Below are 18,528 nucleotides of genomic sequence, written 5' to 3' on the forward strand. Positions count from 1 at the left end.
CCGAGGCACTAGCTTTCCCCTTCTTCTTTTGCAGGTGTGGCTGTCTTGATGGGTGTAAGCATCACGGGCTAGATTCGTGCTGCTCATTCTTCACTCTTGTAAAGACATCAATTACGTACACCTATGTGTGCACTTTGGTGATTGTGGGGGTAGGGGACTATTAAAAAACTCTAGAGCTTTTTACTCTCTGGGATCTCCACAAAGATTTGCATGAAGCTATATATATATATATATATATATATATATATATATATATATCATGCTTTTACAAGAGGTCAGCAGCCTAGGCTGTGTTGGTTTGCATGAGGACATTTTACTAATCCTGTAGTGAGATGGAATTAAATCCACAGCTCACAAAAAAGTTCTGGGACTTTCTAAAGCTGTTGCTTTTTTCCTGTGGCACTTTCGCATTACAGCTGCTTCTGATTCTAGAGAGAGATGGGAAAAGATGTATTTCTCCACACTTTACCATTAATGATGTTTTGGCCTGGTGGTTTGTCTCTCTTTAAAGGCATTTTCTATGAGACAAGAATCCCATTTAGGCTTTTCTCAACTATTTGCCTTCTGTAATGTCCCAAGCAATAAGACTCTCCTTTGCAAATATACCTTCTTTTACGTAAGAAGGTGACATTATTGTATCATATGTTTGTAACATGTTAGAGTTTCCACGTGTATTGTTTGACTATCTCTACCACTTGGGAATTCAGGTTTACATTTCTCTTAATTTTATGTATTTGACTGCTATGATATATCATTGTTTTAAAAAATAACTATTTATGGTGAATATTATGTAAAACAAAAGCGGGGTCTATCTAGTAGCAGAGAAAATTAATCTTTTTGACAATGGTGAACATGGTAACCAGCAGAGAACATTTACCTCAAGCGCTAGGGTGAGAATAAAACTTAGGATGATGATTCAAAAGAATCTTTTCTTCTTAAAAGTCTAAAAGATATGTTTTCTTCTCATGTATCTTGTCATCCACTGAATAATAATAACAGTATTAAAACCAAGAGAACAACAAAAATTCCAGTTTTAATCATGAGGTAGAAAAGATAAGCCTATTACCCTTACCTCTTTTTTTTTTTTTTTTAGCTTATAAATGTCATGCAAAGAATAGTAGTTAAAATAATAGACCAAATTGGGTCTCATCACAGCATTAATATTGAACTCTATTTTTATTAAAACATCTTTGTGGCTTTGTGAGATTCAATTAAAAGTTCTTTCCTTGAAAGGAATTGTAAGAATATAAGAACAAAACTAACTTTGTAGTGTTTCTTTCTCAACCTTTGTTTTAGTGACATTACTTCTTCATCTAATGTGAGAAGGTGAGTAGGGTTTAAGTGGTTTAAGAGTCAAAATATTTTGAACACAATATTGAATGAGTAAGTTATGTGGTAAAACAAAGTATTATTTATTTGCCAAATATTTGTATATTCGCAGGTAGCACATATGTTTGTATCCAGATGTTTGTTAAGTCTTTTCAGTTCTTAGGATTGTTTGTCATTAATTCTTAAAAATACGTAAACAGAATCCATTCTCCATCCTCCACCACCCTAATGGAGATCCTTCTTACCCCATACCTCCCCACCCAACACACATGTGCCAAACCGGAGTTTCAGACTTACATTCCACCATAGAAATAGTTACTGAATGCTTTAGGCAAATAATAGGATTCATGAAAATCCTGGGAAATAGTGGAAAAATGGATAATTAAGAAATAAAATTTTTAGAATAAATTTACATGTGTACTTTGAACTCTTTTAAAAGCTTGGCATTTTCAATTCAGATGTGAAAACAAAAGAATTAATTGTATAGTATGTTATGCATATACTCCAGTTTTTCTTAGGGAATCAATCATTTCTTGAACTAATTCTTGAGGGATCAATACAAAGCAGTCGAATTAAATATTCACTCAAATATCTTCCCATTAAACAAAATAGATAACTCATTCCATACTTTTACAAGGAATTTCTAGGTTGTCAATTTTGGGTATTTATACTTGTTTCCTGTCATTCTCTCTTCTGTACTTTTAGAGGATCTACAAATTTATCTCTTTTCTTTAGTATATTTGGTTTAAGTTGTTCTTTTATGTATGTGTGTTAGTTTTATAATTCACACTTGAAAAGCATTTGTGTTTAAGAGTTTGCCCTTGAACATTTTAGAGTCAAGAAGAAAAATCACTGGGCTGAAAGCAAGGTAAATTATGACCATCAGGACACACGCAAGACAAATCTTGAAAAATACTTCCCTTTTTAATAATATAAAACAACAGAGAGGAAAGTGAAGTGTATACTCCACTCACAAATGGGCGTTTAGTGACTTTTACACCTAGATTCTAAATGGCCTGTCAGAATTGCAAGTTGCTTGCCTTAAGCTCGGTGCACACATCTTTAAAATTGCAATTATTAATGAGGGAAATTAAAACATTAAAACTTAAGCATGTACCTACTGTGTACTTCAAGTAAAAACATGGAAATCGGCTCCTTGTATTAGTTTTCTAGAGCTGCCTTAACCAAGTACCACAAATTGGGTGCCTTGAAAAAACAGAAATTTATTGTGTCCCAGTTCTGGAGGCTAGAAGTTCCAATTAGGGTATTGGCCTTGTTGATTCCCTGTGAGGGCTCTGAGAATCTGTTCTGTGCCTCTCTCCTAGCTTCTGTTTTTTGCAGGGCTTCCACCTGGTTCTTTGGGCCCGAACCCATGCTGAGAAATTTGCATCTCTAACAAGTTCCCAGCCTATGCTAATGATTCTACCTCTACAGTTTAACAGGATCTTGTTAAAATGTAGATTCTAGTTTAGTATGTCTATGGTAGAATAGTTAACATTGATGGATACTTTTTTAGAAAAGCAAATTTCTCAGCAGAGGTTCAAACCAGAATGAACAGGTTTGAAGCCCTGGTTTTTTGTTGTTAGGTGCCATCAAGTCCATTCTGACTCATAGCGACCCCATGTGGCAGAATAGAACTTCCCCATAGGGTTTCTTTGTAATCTTTACAGGAGCAGGTCACCAGGCTTTTCTACTGAGGTGCCACTTGGTGGGTTCAGACCACTAATCTTTCAGTTGGCAGCTGAGCGCTTAACCATTGAAACAAACATCAGGGTAACTCCAGGCAATCCTTGGCTTGTAGCTGTAGTGTTACATGCCATCCTTCCTCTAACTCCCCTGTCTCTTTATCTTCTCTTTTATAAGGGCACCGGACACTTAGGATTAGTACCTGCCCTACTCCAGTATATAGAGACCTGGTGGAGCAGTGGGTAAGAGCTTAGGCTGCCTCCCAAAGATCAACAGTTCAAATCCACCAGCTGCTCCTTGAAAACCCTATGAAGCAGTGCTACTCTGTCCTATAGGGTCGCTATGAGTCGGGATGGACTCGATGACACACAACAACAACACTCCAGTATGACATCATGTTAACCTGACTGATAAAATCTTCAAAGATTTTCTTTCCAAACAAGACCATGGTCACAGGTGCCAGGGCTTAGGACTTGAGCATATCTTTTTGGCGGATGTAGTTCAGTCTGTAACAGCTCTTTAATTAAAATGTACTTGTGTTTAAAATAACACTATGAAACTTAAAAACTCAAATGATCTCAGGATGTGGTGTCTTAGATTTAGCTTAATTCCTTTTTTTATATGAAGTGCACAGTCAGTTTCTTTAAGCACCTCCCATTAAAGGTACACATTCAAATAATCACCGAGTGAGACCTGAACTTTATATAAACCAATTTTCAACTGAGACAGAAACAAATATGCTCTGCACGTAGTAAGACTGTTGAAGAATGACCAGTATCTCAAAACAGTTAATATATTTGTGTATTCTTATTGTAATTGATACAAACTGAAGTATAGATTGATATAAACCTGTTGATTCTAAAGGACAGAGTTGATTCTAAAGGACAGAGCAGAACTGCCCCATAGGGTTTCCAAGGAGCACCTGGCAAATTTGAATTGCCAGCCTTTTGGTTAGCAGCTGTAACTCTTAACCACTACACCTATAGGTTATATGTATTGTTAGAATTAAGAAATCAGACCTATCAATTAAAATGTATTCCGTCAGTTACTATATTATCATGTTGTGGGCCAGTTAAGCTCAAAATGCAAAAAATAGTAAACAGCATCAAATGACTGCCTTCTATATTTTAAGAGAAAATATGTTTAAAATGAGTGGACCTTAAAAATGCTGACCATATTCAGCCTGGTTCAGCTGCACTTGAAAAATATTTATTTGTTTTTTTAGCAGACACTGTATCTCTCCAATGGCTGTCATTTAGGTGATCCTGCATCAGGATATATCTTACACTAAGTTCAGTTCAATTTTGCAAGACAACTTACTCATCACAGATACCTTTTACAACAACATAAACGGCAGCTATCCATGTGGACCTCACTGTATGGAATACACAGGAATCAGATCAACTACATCTGTGGAAGGAAACCATGGAGAGGCTCAATATCATTAGTCAGAACAAGGCCAGGGGCTGACTGCGGTACAGACCATCAGTTGCTCATATGCAAGTTCAAGTTGAAGCTGTGGAAAATTAAAATAAGCCCATAAGAACCAAAATACGACCTTGAGTATATTCCACCTGAATTTAGAGACCATCTCAAGAATAGATTTGACGCATTGAGCACTAATGACTGAAGTCCAGTTGAGTTGTGGGAGGACATCAAAGATGTCCTACAGTAAGAAAGGAAACCAAAAAAAAGGAAAAGGTCATTAAAAAAGAAAAAAAAAAAGGGAAAGAAAGAAAAGACCAAAACAGATGTCAGAAGAGACTCTGAAACTTGCTTTTGAATGTGGATTAGCTAAAGCAAAGGGAAGAAATAATGTAAAAGTGCTGAACAGAAGATTTCAAAGGGTGACTTGAGAAGACAAAGTAAAATATTATAATGAAATATGCACAGACTTGGAGTTAGAACACCAACAGGGAAGAACACACCCAGCATTTCTCAAGCTGAAAGAACTTAAGAAAAAATTCAAGCTTTGAATTGAAGGATTCTATGAGCAAAATATTGATTGACACAGGAAGCATCAAAAGAAGATGGGAAGAATACAGAGTCACTGTACCAAAAAGAACTGGTCGATGTTCAACCATTTCAAGAGACAGCATATGATCAAGAACTGATGGTACTGAGGGCAGAAGTCCAACTTGCACTAAAGACATTGGTGAAAAACAAGGTTCCAGGAATTCACAGAATACCAGTTGAAATGTTTCAACAAACAGATGCAGTATTGGACATGCTCAGTTGTCTATGCCAAGAAATTTGGAAGACAGCTACCTGGCCAACCAACTGGAAGAGATCCATATTTGTGCCCATTTCAAAGAAAGGTGATCAAACAGAATGCGGAAATTATCAAACAATATCATTACTATCGCACACAGTAAAATTTTGCTGAAGATCATTCAAAAGCAGCTGCAGCAGTGCACTGACACAGAACTGCCAGAAATTCCGTCTGAATTCAGAAGAAGACGTGGAATGAGGGATATTATTACTGATGTCAGATCGATCTTGGCTCAAACCAGAGAATACCAAAAAGATGTTTACCTTTGTTTTATTGACTATGCAATAAATGATGATGAATAGCACTGCGAATAATGGGAATTCCAGAACACTTACTAGTGGTCATGCGGAACCTGTACATAAACAAAGAGGCAGTTCTTTGAACAGAACAAGGGGATACTGCGTGGTTGAAAGTCAGGGAAGGTGCGTGTCAAGGTTGTATTCTTTCACCATACTTATTAAATCTATATACTGAGAAAATCTGAAAAATTGGACTATATGAAGAAGAACATGGCATCAGGATTGGAGGAAAACTTACTAACAACCTGTGATATGCAGATGATACAACCTTGTTTGCTGAAACCAAGGAGAACTTGAAACCACTTACTGATGAAGATCAAAGACGATAGCCTTCAGTATGGATTACACTGCAACATAAATAAAACAAAAATCTACACAACTGAACCAATTGGCAACATCATGATAAATGGAGAAAACAGTTGAAGTTGTCAAGGATTTCATTTTACTTGAATCCACAATCAGTGCCCATGGAAGTAGCAGTCAAGAAATCAAATGATGTATTGCATCGGACAAATCTGTTGCCTGACTCATGCTCTGGTATTTTCAGTCTCCTCGTATGCATACAACAGCTGGACAATGAATAAGGAAAACTGAAGAAGAGTTGATGCCTTTGAATTTTGGTGTTGGCAAAGAATATTGAATATACTGTGGACTGCCCAAAGAAAATGAACAAATCTATCTTGGAAGATGTACAGCCAGAATGCTCCTTAGAAGCAAAGATGGCAAGGCTTTGTCTCATGTACCTTGGACAAGTTACCAGGAGGGACTAGTCCCTGGTAAAGGTCATCATGCTTGATAAAGTATAGAGAGTCAGTGAAAGAGAGGAAGACCCCCAATGAGATGGATTGGCAAAGTAGCCGCAATGACGGAACAACGGACTGAAGCACAGCAATGATTATGAGAATGGCTCAGGACTGGGCAGTGTTTTGTAGTGTTGTACATAGGGTCACTATGAGCTGGAACCAACTCTAAGGGACCTAACAACAACAACAAGTTCAGTGAGTCGCCTCTGAGATATAGTCATAGATTGATTCGGTTCTGTTTGGGATTTTTTGGTCCATTGAAGGGAGAGCTCTGCTCATTTGCTTCTCTCCCTCACATTTCTCTGTCTTAATGTAAAACCCGTTAATTCATTCTTCACAACAATTGTGTTAGTTTAAAATTAACATAACTCTTTTCATAGATGGATCAACTAAGAACTATAGAATTTTAATGACTATACCAAGATTGGACAGCTAATAAGTGATAGGGGTAGGTTATGTATTTAAGTCCTCTATGTTCAAATTAATTTTTTTTTTCTATAATACCACACAAAATCCATTGTAGCCACCCTATAGGATTGAGTAGAACTGCCCCCACAGGGTTTCCAAGGAGTGGCTCATGGATTTAAACTGCCAACCTTTTGGTTAGCAGCCAAATGCTTAACCAGTAAGCCACCAGGGCATAGATTATATAAAACAAAGATTCTTTTGATAGTTAAGCCATGATCTGTGCACTTTTAGCCAAATCACTTTTTAATCTTTTCTAGAAACTCCCACAAGATTATTTCTTAAAAAAATAGTGAAAGTAATATTTTAAACGTAATTAATTTAAATGATGGATGGATGGATGGGTGGCTGTTTGGGTAGGTAGTTAGATGGTAGTTGGGCCACCCAGTGTATGTGTGAGTGCCACATCTCAATGTGCCTTGGGCCGCTTTAGAACAAACTGTGACTGCATGTAAATCTTGGGTAGCTGAATTTAACAGAATACTAGCCAAATGATCCTCAACCCTGACTACACATAAGAATCTCTGGAGGACTTTCCAAAACTACAGACATAATTTATTTTTCCCTTTTTTAGTAATACCACATGATTGAAATATACAGCTAGTATTAAAAATGCTGTTTGTCCATTGATAGACCATAATAAGGTTTAGCTGAGGGTAGTGACTATCAAAAACACTTTTGGTAGCTTGAGAGCTAAGGTCCCTGGGTGGTACAAACGGTTAAGCAGTTCAGACCTACCCAGAGGCACCATGGAAGACAGGCCTGGCAATCTGCTTCTGTAAAGGTTACAGCCAAGAAAACCTTATGGAGCAGCTTTAGTCTGTGCACCGGGTATCACTCCATGACAACTAACAACAATAGTCTGAGGACTAACGCATAGGAAGTTTTAGATTCAGTTTTACGTTTATTCAACAAATTGCCTAAAGCTGAAGTTACATTCTTAAATGATCATTCAAGAAAATATTATCTGATTAGAAAGACTAAAATTTAATGGCCAGATCATTAAAAAGATCATGTTTGCTAGAATAGTATGTGCAGTGTTTTTTTAGTGGATTATTCTGAGTCACCATTTTCAGACTTTGAGAAAAATTAATAATGTGCAATGATTATACATTTTTTTTAGGTTTTAACAAACACATTGTTTTTTTATGAAGTGGGTTGTTACGTTTGCCTTGTTAGGTTTTTGTGTGTATTTAGAATTCTTAACACATATAAAAATATAATTATAAAAATTATTTTAAAAATTCAGCTTTATTGTGGATCCTTTGAAGGGATATTATATAATCGTTTAGAAAATATAATTAATTACTCTTATCCTACTTTATAAAAATCTAGGATTCTCATACAAACTTCACAGCATTAGAGTCTGTAGTATTTTCATTTAGATAATATGAATATAGTGTATGTTTGATGTTTACACACCAACGACTCAACAGCAGAAAAATCCGCTAAAGTTACCCCTTCAGGCAAAAATCTTGATGGGTTCTTCTTAAAAACAAACAGAAGTTTACACTATTGTGGGTAGCCCATTTGTGCCGTATCAAGAGTTGAGTAATTAGTAACCAAGGATAAAATTTGAGTATGGAATCGCTTTTTTATTCCTTTTGCAGTATTTCCTCTTTCTCAGGGTACTGAAAACTTAGAACCTTTGTTTATTATTTCTGGTATTTCATTGTCCCTACTCTTAGTGGCCATTCCTTGGGTGGTGCACCCTCATCCTCTCTCATGGTCTCTGAAATGTGTGGCCCTTTGATTTAATTTCAAGCTGTTGTTTGTACATACTTCCCTTTTGGTGTTTTCTCACTAGTGTTTTCTCAGTTTTTGTTCTTTCTCTTGTGCGACTCCTCATTTCCCCTCACTACAGCTCACATTGATGTATTCAAACTTCAGAACCAATATCTTTTGACTGTCTACTTCCTAAAAGTAATGAAATGAATTCCTAATGACGAGTTCAGCATCAAGCCATTCAGCTCTTTTCTCTTTTGTGACAGGAGGAGCAACAGTGTGTCTTAGGTATTTTAAAGTCATATTGATGCAGTGTTGCCTGCTTTTCAAATATGTGTGTGTGGCCTGAAGCTGGCATCATAGACACCTTTACATAGTATATTGTCACAGTATAAGAGATTAGTCTGGGTTGTTAAGATATATTATGTCAACACTGTAAACAGATGAATTCTACAATAAGAATTTTATCCCTTTTATACTGAGAAAGCATTAGTTTTGAACATGTGGGCTGTATTTCACCTACTCCATATGAAAAAGGAACTAGCATGTGTCTCTGTGCTGTTTGTTCTTATAAATTCATGCATAATACGTCCAAGGTTCCAAGTAAGATATGTCTTTGGTCCAAAGGTTTGAATTATCCTTTCTTATTTTTATGAACGTTTTCTATATTTTGGGTTGAGCTCTTGCAAAAGCTATGCAAGTCTCTAGTATTTCAAAGCACCTCGGGGTTCTTAATATTTGGTATTCATAGCTTTCTAGTATATACAACAGAATTGTATGAAGATTGCTTCTCGTCTCCTGTTGTTGTAAAACAGTTTGAGGAGTGGCTATTTCCCTCAGTGAGGGATTAAGCAGATACCTACCAAAGGTGGACTCTTACTCATAACGTAGAGAAGCCTAGGCAGTTTGCAAAGCTCTGTGAAGCTTGATGCCTTAGATTCAATGTCTTTACAAATAAACTTCTTATTTACCAATGTTTGGATTATAATCTGTTAAAGTGGTCTTTCTCCTGCTTTATGGAATGCTTCTACATTGATAAATTAAACCTTAGCCTTTGGTTTGCAAACATATCTAGGAAGCTTGTGTCTAAGTAAGTAATTAGGAGGAAAAAAATTTAAGTTAGAAATAACCGCCATTTCCAAATTAAGAGTTTTGGATATTTCAAATACAGTAAAAAGTAAGAAAGTATTCAAGACAATGTTTGAAGTCAAGCAAACCACTGGTGTTTAATGATGTGTGCTTAATGATGTATTTTATGTTTTTTAATCACAAACCAGTTGGTATCTTTCATGAAAGCAACTTCAGCAAAGAATTCCTATCTGGGTATAATGTATGAATAAAAATATATTATTCTACGAAGAAATTAAGCTATAATGCTGAGAACAGATTGACATACTGCTTTAGTAAGGAAAGTAGATGGTGGTAATCACCTTATAAGTCATATAATTTATGGTGTTTTTTTCCATGCTTCTTAGTGTTTGTGAGAAGATTAAAAAGAACCTTTTTTCTCAGTTTCAACACATAAAACAAAAATCTTTTTATTTAGAATTTTATGCAGTGGATACTTTGAAAGGTTCTATTTTATTTTTTTCTAATTCACATGTGTTTGTGGAAGTAACTGTGTTAGTTTAGAAGGAAAAAAACAATAAAACATCAAACCATTTCCCTTTTTAGTTGATCTGGCACTGTTGTTACCTTAACATTTTCTTTCTTTTCTCGTTGTTGCTGAATAAAATGCCCTTGCACTACTACTGCCTATTGTATATTCTGAATGGAAGTATAATTATTTTCTATAAAGAAAAGCTTTAAGAAGCCTGTTTTGTTCCTTTAAGTGTATGCTGAAGCTTGGGGGGTTGGGGGGGAATGTAGCAAGCTAAATCCTTTATTCAACAAAGAATGAAATGAACCAATTTAATATAATTTTAGGTATTGTTCTGATACCATAACAAAAAAACCCCACATTTGTGGTCTTATGTAATAAAGGAATAATGTCTATGTTATTCTGGTCAAATTAGATGTAACCAAAATAGTCTGTTATAGTCTAATTCTCTTTGTTAAGGATACATTGACACACACTGACCAATAGAAAGAACTCTTGAGCCATCTGGGCCTCAGAAGTAGACGTTCAATAAATATTTGTCAAATTTATGAGTGAGTAAGTGTATAAATAAATTTGTATTTGTGTGAATAATAATATGCTGAGAACAGTAGTCTGGGTAAAATCTTTATTACCATTACTAAATTTTGCTCGTTAAAAGTTAAAAAATGAAAATAAAGTCAGACAAAATTATTATTATTTCAAATTAAAAGCAGTCATATACAATTTAAAATTTCCAGGATAATTTGTTCTTATTATTATTTCCTAAAATGTGAGTTGTAGTTGCTCAGCACATTGTTTTGAGAAACATTTGGTCATATTCTGAGAGTAAGTTATAAGCTAATTGTTAGAAATGGTTTGTATTTAATAATTTTGTGATCAGGTGTGAGAGGTTGGAGAGTTTTTTTGTGCCCATTTTTGTAATGCTTCTAATGAATGAGGTATAGTAGTCTTTGCACTAAATATGAAAGCAGGCAAGTTTTAAGGCGCTTCCCCAGTACTGTTGCCATTTGGTCTCTATAATAGCATCGGGTAAAGCTTAGTATAGAAGCGTGAAATTATGGAATTTTAGGCCGGGAAGGATATTTAAGGTTATCTCATCAAAGCTCTCATTAGTTTATAATTGAGGAAACTCAAACTCATAAATTTAGTGATTGTTCAAAATACTAACAAAATGAATGTTTTCTAATAAGTAGTATCAATACAGTTTTAAATATATTACACTTTGCTTTTTGAATTTGTCTTTTAAAAGGTTTCCTGCAAAATTGCTGTTCTTTTTTAGGTTCCTATGGCCTCTTTTTCTCCTCCCTAGAGAACTTATTTGAGTGAATTTTAATGATTGTGTCTGTCTCTCCCAAATGAACAAAAATGTCTTTATGGCAGAGGGCTTCTTTTACTCTGTCTTGTATTTTTGCTAATTTTAATCATGGTAAGTGTCACAGAGCAATCCCTCAAATATTTGGTGAAGGAATTAATGTTCCATTTAGTAATCAGTGAAAAATTTTAAAAAGATTCAACTTAATAAATCAGCATCTATTTAAATGCATGATTAATGAAGACAAATATGTGTTTTATTTTTCTTCACACAGTCTCCAAACGTCCACAACTATCCCGATATGGAAGCTGTTCCCCTGTTGCTAAATAATGTGAAAGGGGAGCCCCCAGAGGACTCGGTATCTGTAGATCACTTCCAAACACAAACTGAGCCAGTGGACTTGTCAATAAACAAAGCCAGGACATCCCCTACAGCTGTTTCATCCTCCCCAGTTTCCATGACAGCGTCTGCCTCCTCACCGTCTTCTACTTCAACCTCTTCATCGTCTTCTAGTCGTCCAGCCTCATCCCCAACTGTTATAACATCAGTATCTTCAGCGTCATCTTCGTCAACAGTATTAACGCCAGGGCCCCTTGTTGCCTCTGCATCTGGTGTGGGAGGCCAGCAGTTTTTGCACATTATACATCCTGTACCACCTTCAAGCCCCATGAACTTACAGTCTAACAAACTGAGTCACGTTCACCGCATCCCTGTGGTGGTCCAGTCGGTGCCTGTTGTCTACACAGCTGTACGGTCACCTGGAAATGTGAACAACACTATTGTAGTGCCGCTTTTGGAGGATGGGAGAAGCCATGGCAAAGGTAAGAGACACAAGTGAAGTCTTGGTTTATTTCAGCACTAGAATTAACTGTTAACTTTTTCAGTAAAAGGAGCTTACAGCATCACAAACATACTGCATCCAAAAAAGCTGCTCAGAATACCACAGAGGCATCAGTTGGTCAGCCACTGAGTAGGACACAGTTTAATAGGAACTAAAGAAACTCTGGTGGCATAGTGATTAAAAGTTTGAACCGCTAACTGGAAAGGTCAGCAGTTCGAATCCACCAGATACTCCTTGGAAACCCTATGGAGCAATTCTCCCCCGCCCTATAGGGTTGCTATGACTAAGAATTGACTCGACGGCGATGGGGGGGGGGTGTGTGTAACCCCACATTTATGTACGTATATATATTTTTTTTTATATATTTCAGTTTTACTTAGTCCATAATTTTATTTTTTTAAATATTATTCATTTTTATAGATCAAGACATCTAATGTCAGAATTTTACTATCTAAATTTGCAAAATAATGCTTACTTTCAAGTGCTCAGACAGGAAGGACAAGTTATGGTTATAGAAACTAATGATAATTAAAAAAAAAATCAATATGTATCTTTTTTCATCTATTCAGAGCGAAACTTATTTGGATGACAACAATATAACATGCCCATGAAGTTGCCATGCCTGGAATGCCCGATTATTTACATTTGAGTAACTTATATATTATCATTAGAAGTTGGATGTTTGGCTATAAAAGTAGCTTGGGTTCTTCTTATAAGTCTAAGTTATACTCTTATTTTAAATAATAGGATGACTCAATATGATGGAGGTATTTCAAAATACAATATTAATATTCCCTTCTAAGGCTTAGAAGGCAGGAAGATACTTTGCTATATGACTGTATCTAACAATACCCATTTACATAACTCAGTTGGATAGTTATATAGCTGATCACGCAGCTTTTTCTGTGTATGGAATTTCTAATTCCTTTTGGAAGGAATTGTAATAGCATCATGTTCTAAATGCCTTCCCATTAATCTGAAAAAATAAGCCACCCTTCTATAGAAATGTAAAAGAGCCCTGGTGGTGCAGTGGTTAAGTGCTCTGCTGCAAACTGAAAGATCAGCAGTTCAAACCACCAGCCGCCCCTCTCCACGGGAGAAAGATGTGGCCGTCTGCTTCCGTGAAGAGCTACAGCCTTAGAAACCCTACAAGGCTGTCTTACTGTGTCCTATAGGGTCGCTTATGAGTTGAAATCGACTCAACGGCAGTGGGTTTGTTTGCTTTTTTTTTTCCTCCTGTAGTAGTGTGTGTCACATGCCCATAATAATCATTGACTCCTTCCCTTTTAAACTGAATACTCATGTATGTATTTTGCCTTCAGAATTTAGAAATGATGATGGATTAAGAATTTTTATTTTCATTACTTTTTGCTTTGATATTGTATTACCATTGAGGCCCATAATTAAAATATGAATACATAAAACACTGCTTTCTCATAAAATGGTTGTTGTATAAGGTAGGATTCAGTAATTAGAAATAACATTTGATTGTGAACTGAGATACATTTTTACAAACATACGGTACAAAATTGTGTATTTACCATTGCCAAGTTGTTTTATCTGCAGCGAGTTTCTTCATAGCACGTGACATAAATTCCCCCTTCTCAGTTTCATCAAGTTAAAAATCTCAACATTGACGTCAGATAGGAATTTTAGAGGCAAACTTGAGATGCAGACATTCATTGCTTACCTGACAGCCTCTCTCCTTTGTACTTTTAGGGGCAGAGGCCAGGAACTAGTCCCCCAACTTCTCGTAGACAAACAAACAAAAAAACTTGTTGCTGTCGAGTCAATTCCAACTCATAGTGTGACCCTAAAGGACAGAGTAAAACTGCTCCCTAGAGTTTCCAAGGAGCAGCTGGTGGATTCAAACTGCTGACCTTTGGGTTAGCAGCCATACCTCTTAGCTACTACACCACCAGGATTTCCTCTTGTGAACAAGGAGAGTAAAACTAGGGATTGGTGTCCTTTTCCTGGATTTTACTTGAGCTGAACTCTGTTTGATATTGTTAATCATTCTGATGGAAATGATCAAATCTATTTGAAGAATAATAACATAAAAGAGGGCCATACCAGATATTTATTTTCTTTTATAATTCACCAATATGTGTTTTTTGAGAAGCAGGAATTAACCAATAATGAAACCTATAACCTTGCCTATTACATAATTTTATATATGTGATGTGTACGTGTATACCATAGAATCTCATCTTTGCGCTGTCACCTTTATGTTGCTTTGGTAGTTCATATACCACTTTGATTATGAAATTGTTAAAAACTTTAATGATGTTTTTGACCTTTTATGCAAGTTTTAGTTCTTAATGAAGGAAATAAAAGAGATGTCTCCCTTACTTGCCCATTATCATTTTACGGGAGAAGTTATTTTGATTTAAAAAAGTGAAACATATAAAATATAATGCCAGACTTTAATTTCCTGGAAAATGTGTCTTTGCAGAAGGATTTTGTTAAGGCTCATGCTATAATTTGTTCTTTGCATGAGTGTATTTAAGTTATTTTCATTCAGTGGTTTTTACTTGGAAGTTTTTTCATATCGAGAATAGCAATTTATGTAATCATAAACCCTCTGGACTGTGACATGGTGGTTAGGAGCATGAGATTTGAGATCAGGGATGTATGAGTTAGAATCTTAGGTCTTTTATTTACAGCTTCAGACTTGGAAAAGTTGTTTAATCTCACTAATCCTCATCTCTGCAGTGATAAAATGGGGATAATAGCTTGATCCATTTTAGATTGTTAGAAGAATTAAGATCATATGCATAAATGGTTAGCATTCATCAAGTATCAGTAAATGTTTACAAGTATCATTCTCATTATTATCTCAAAAAAATACAGGAAACAATAAGGCTTAGATATTGTGGGGGGGTATTATTATTATTTCTTATAAAAACAAAAAATTAGGGAGAAAAAATATGAATGGAAAAATTTTAAAAAACTGCCCCAAGAAGTTGGTATGAAAGTTCTCCTCAAAGTGCTGCTATAACAGACTATGAGGGGTGAGAGTTTAGTATGACCATCTGTGGAAACGTCCCATGTTTTCTATGTATGATTAGTTTATATTAAGTTTTTATAACCGCCATGTTCTACAGATACTGCTATGGCGTTTTATAAGGTTATTATTATTTTTATTTCTTAATTGATTATTTAGATCATAGTAAAAGTGCCTGTTGGAGAAAGCTGTCCTTGTCACTGAATAATTCCTCACAACTTGACTTTACGTAATTGCAGCTGGGCACTGGGTCAACAATGAAATGGCTAAGTGATGAAGAGAGCATCTACTTCCATTCCCACTTAGGACTTGTTATCTGGTGTGGGTGAGCAAAAGAAAACATTGATAGCGGAGCTAGACTTTCAAAATGTTAACTAAAGTAAATAAATTAAAACACAAAATCTAACTCTCATAAAGGTAGATGATGGTAATGGCTAATGACTTAGAGTTGATAACATCTGGTTACTGTTTGAGAAATAGATTTCCCTATATGTGATAATATACAAAGGACTGTACATGTTCATATCTGTGTCTGAGGCACTTTATCATGTGAATTGAGTTATTTTCCCATTCATGTATTTACTGGACACTTAAACGATGTATCAGGCATTTTATTGACACCATGGGTGACCATGCTGGTATTTGAAATCCAGTAGCATAGCTTCCAGCATCATAACAACACACAAGCCACCACAGCACAACAAACTGACAGATAAGGGTGGGGAAATCCAATTAAAGAACTAAACACATGCACAAAAACTGATTTATCTCCTCCATCCCATACTCGAACTAATTCTTACTCCATGTAGCTGGAAGAGCAGGTAATATCATGGAACGAGGTTAGAGCAAGGCTGTGATTGACCAGTGGGTTGAAACTGTCAGAACCTGAAAAGGTCTGGTCCAGCCAAGTGCATATTTCATTTTGCCAGATTTTCTTCTGTGCCCATTTTCCCTTTCTTCCTTATTACCTTATGTAGATAGTCTACAACCCCCCACACACCCCGGCCCCATTATTGTCTTCTCCTTAGCCACCTAAAAGTAATCAAGTGTCCACGTGACAGACATAAAACACATTGGCTAGAAGGAGAGCGCTCAGCTCCAATTTCCTAAACAGCTACGTTTTCTTTCATGAAAATGCAAGATCAGCAGCCTAATCTGCCAGGATCTACAAAATATATTTACTTCATTAAGATTTTTTTTAGTGAGATGGTATAATACTTGAAAAATAATTTATCGTGGGTCATAAGTGCATTATCCCTGACTCAAATCAATTATGCGATTAGAGCCGTAAGTATAAAGTACTTCCCCCCGCAAAAAAAAAATCTAAATAGAGCTTGTCGATAACCACAGTTAAGTAACCAACCCCCTTTGGTATGGGATGTCTTTGGTCACCTCCTTTAAAAGAGTGTTGCTTTTTCCTTATATTTAGATGTAGGCACACAGTGAAGAGCCTTCCAAAAATATGTCTTATTTTCATAGCAGCCACCCATTCAGGAGTTTTAAAGGGATGTGGCCTTGGGCAAATTTGAAATAATCGCACCCCATTTTCTTCCTACAAGCTGTTGCTTTTCTCAGCAGCGTACAGGAAGAAGCCACAGTGTATTTTTAGTCTTAAGCCGTTTATATTTGTGGGAGGAAATATGGTCATCGCAGTGATTGTTGCTCCTGTCCCATGAAACTACCCATTTGAGATTTCCTTGTGTCCCTAATTTTCTTCTGCTGTCAGCCTTTCCACTTGTCATTAATGATGTCATGTTTCAAGTGCTGGTTCATTTTGTCACAGACTCGTGGCTTCTGTCTACCTTACACAGGGTGGTCCTCTTAGTTCCCCATTTGGTGGGGTCCTGGTGTCACCTGTCCCTCTGACCAGAATAGTCCAGGGCAGCTGGTCTGTGATTATGTGTACAGTTGTCCTGGCTCCTTGAGTGTTTGAATCACCAAGTCTTTCTGCGGTAAATGTGTTCCTCTCTTAGCTTTTAGGTCTGGTAACTATGAGATAGAGACAAATGTTTTAATTCTTAATTTCGTTTTTATCAGCAAATCCTCTTGTTACTTATGTTATTTAATTTGCTTTTTTAAAATACTGTTTATTGGGAAATGAGACTGGAACATCGCTTTTTTTTATGTATTATCCTTAACTATAGACTTTAATAGGACTTCAGTGTTTCACTTAATTATTATTTTGAAAAGATAGAAACTTGTTAAATAGTGAGAAAGGCAGCAGCCCATATTTGTGAAAACCTGATTTTAAAATAGGAGTTTAGGAAGTTTTATTCTGTACTGATTGCATCAGTCATTTGTTGTTTGTTACCTGATTTTCAACACGGAGCAGAAACTTGTCTGTATATTTTCACTTCGGGGCATGTATAAGAGGCTGAACAGATACTACCCAAAATTTGGCTTCTTATGCTCTTGTTACTGTTTATCTGAAATACCTACAATCTGTCGGCCCTACTGCTTCATCTGGCATAGACTGGTTTTAAGATTTGATGATAACAACTGGCTGAGAGAGGAGGCAGAAGCTGTCTGTACTGTTCTAAGAGAGTTACCAGAAAAGAGAAAATTCTAAGTCAGCTACCCATAGGCTGTAAAATGCCAAGGAGTGAGTTTGACTGCTTTTCCCCTGCAGAGTTAAATAATAAATAGCAGTACAAAGGGGAAAAGAAGAGAAAAGGAGAAATTATGGGCACACGTTAAAAGCTATTTATTACTTAAAGAACTAAAGATGTTGACAATAAACAAACCCATGTATTAGATAAAATAGCTAAAGCAAGAGCTTAACAAAATGGACTTTGTGTTCATTCTGTTACAAGGCGATATTAAAACAAAAAAAGAAAAAGCAAACCCACTGCTGTCCGGTCGATTCCAATTCATAGCAGCCCTACAGGACAGAGTAGAACTGCCCCATAGGGTTTCCAAGGAGCGCCTGGTGGATTCGAACTGCCAACCCTTTGGTTAGCAGCCATAGCACTTAACCACTACGCCGCCAGGGTTTCCAAGGTGATATTAACCAAAAAAACAAAAAAAGGTGATATTAAGAGCTATTAAATAAAATGGCCAAAAATGCCATTTTAATTTTTTTAACAAGTTTCTGCTATTAAAAAAAAAATTGCTGTTGAGTCAATTCCGACTCTTAGTGACCCTATCGGACAGAGTAGAACTGCACCATAGGGTTTCCAAGGAGCAGCT

General features: G+C 36.2%; 1 protein-coding gene across 13 annotated transcripts in view; it reads left to right on the forward strand.

Moving 5' to 3' along the window:
- The window catches only part of KLF12 (KLF transcription factor 12), a 502,486-nt gene that overhangs the window by 321,203 nt on the left and 162,755 nt on the right, over nt 1-18,528 (forward strand). For all 13 annotated transcript variants that reach the window (XM_064270037.1, XM_064270039.1, XM_010589411.3 and 10 more), the window contains one exon: nt 11,766-12,312. In XM_064270037.1, the coding sequence (XP_064126107.1) occupies nt 11,766-12,312 (547 nt within the window). The remainder of the gene's footprint in view (nt 1-11,765; nt 12,313-18,528) is intronic.

Source organism: Loxodonta africana, chromosome 17 (genome assembly GCF_030014295.1).
Source record: "Loxodonta africana isolate mLoxAfr1 chromosome 17, mLoxAfr1.hap2, whole genome shotgun sequence".
NCBI lineage: Eukaryota > Metazoa > Chordata > Mammalia > Proboscidea > Elephantidae > Loxodonta > Loxodonta africana.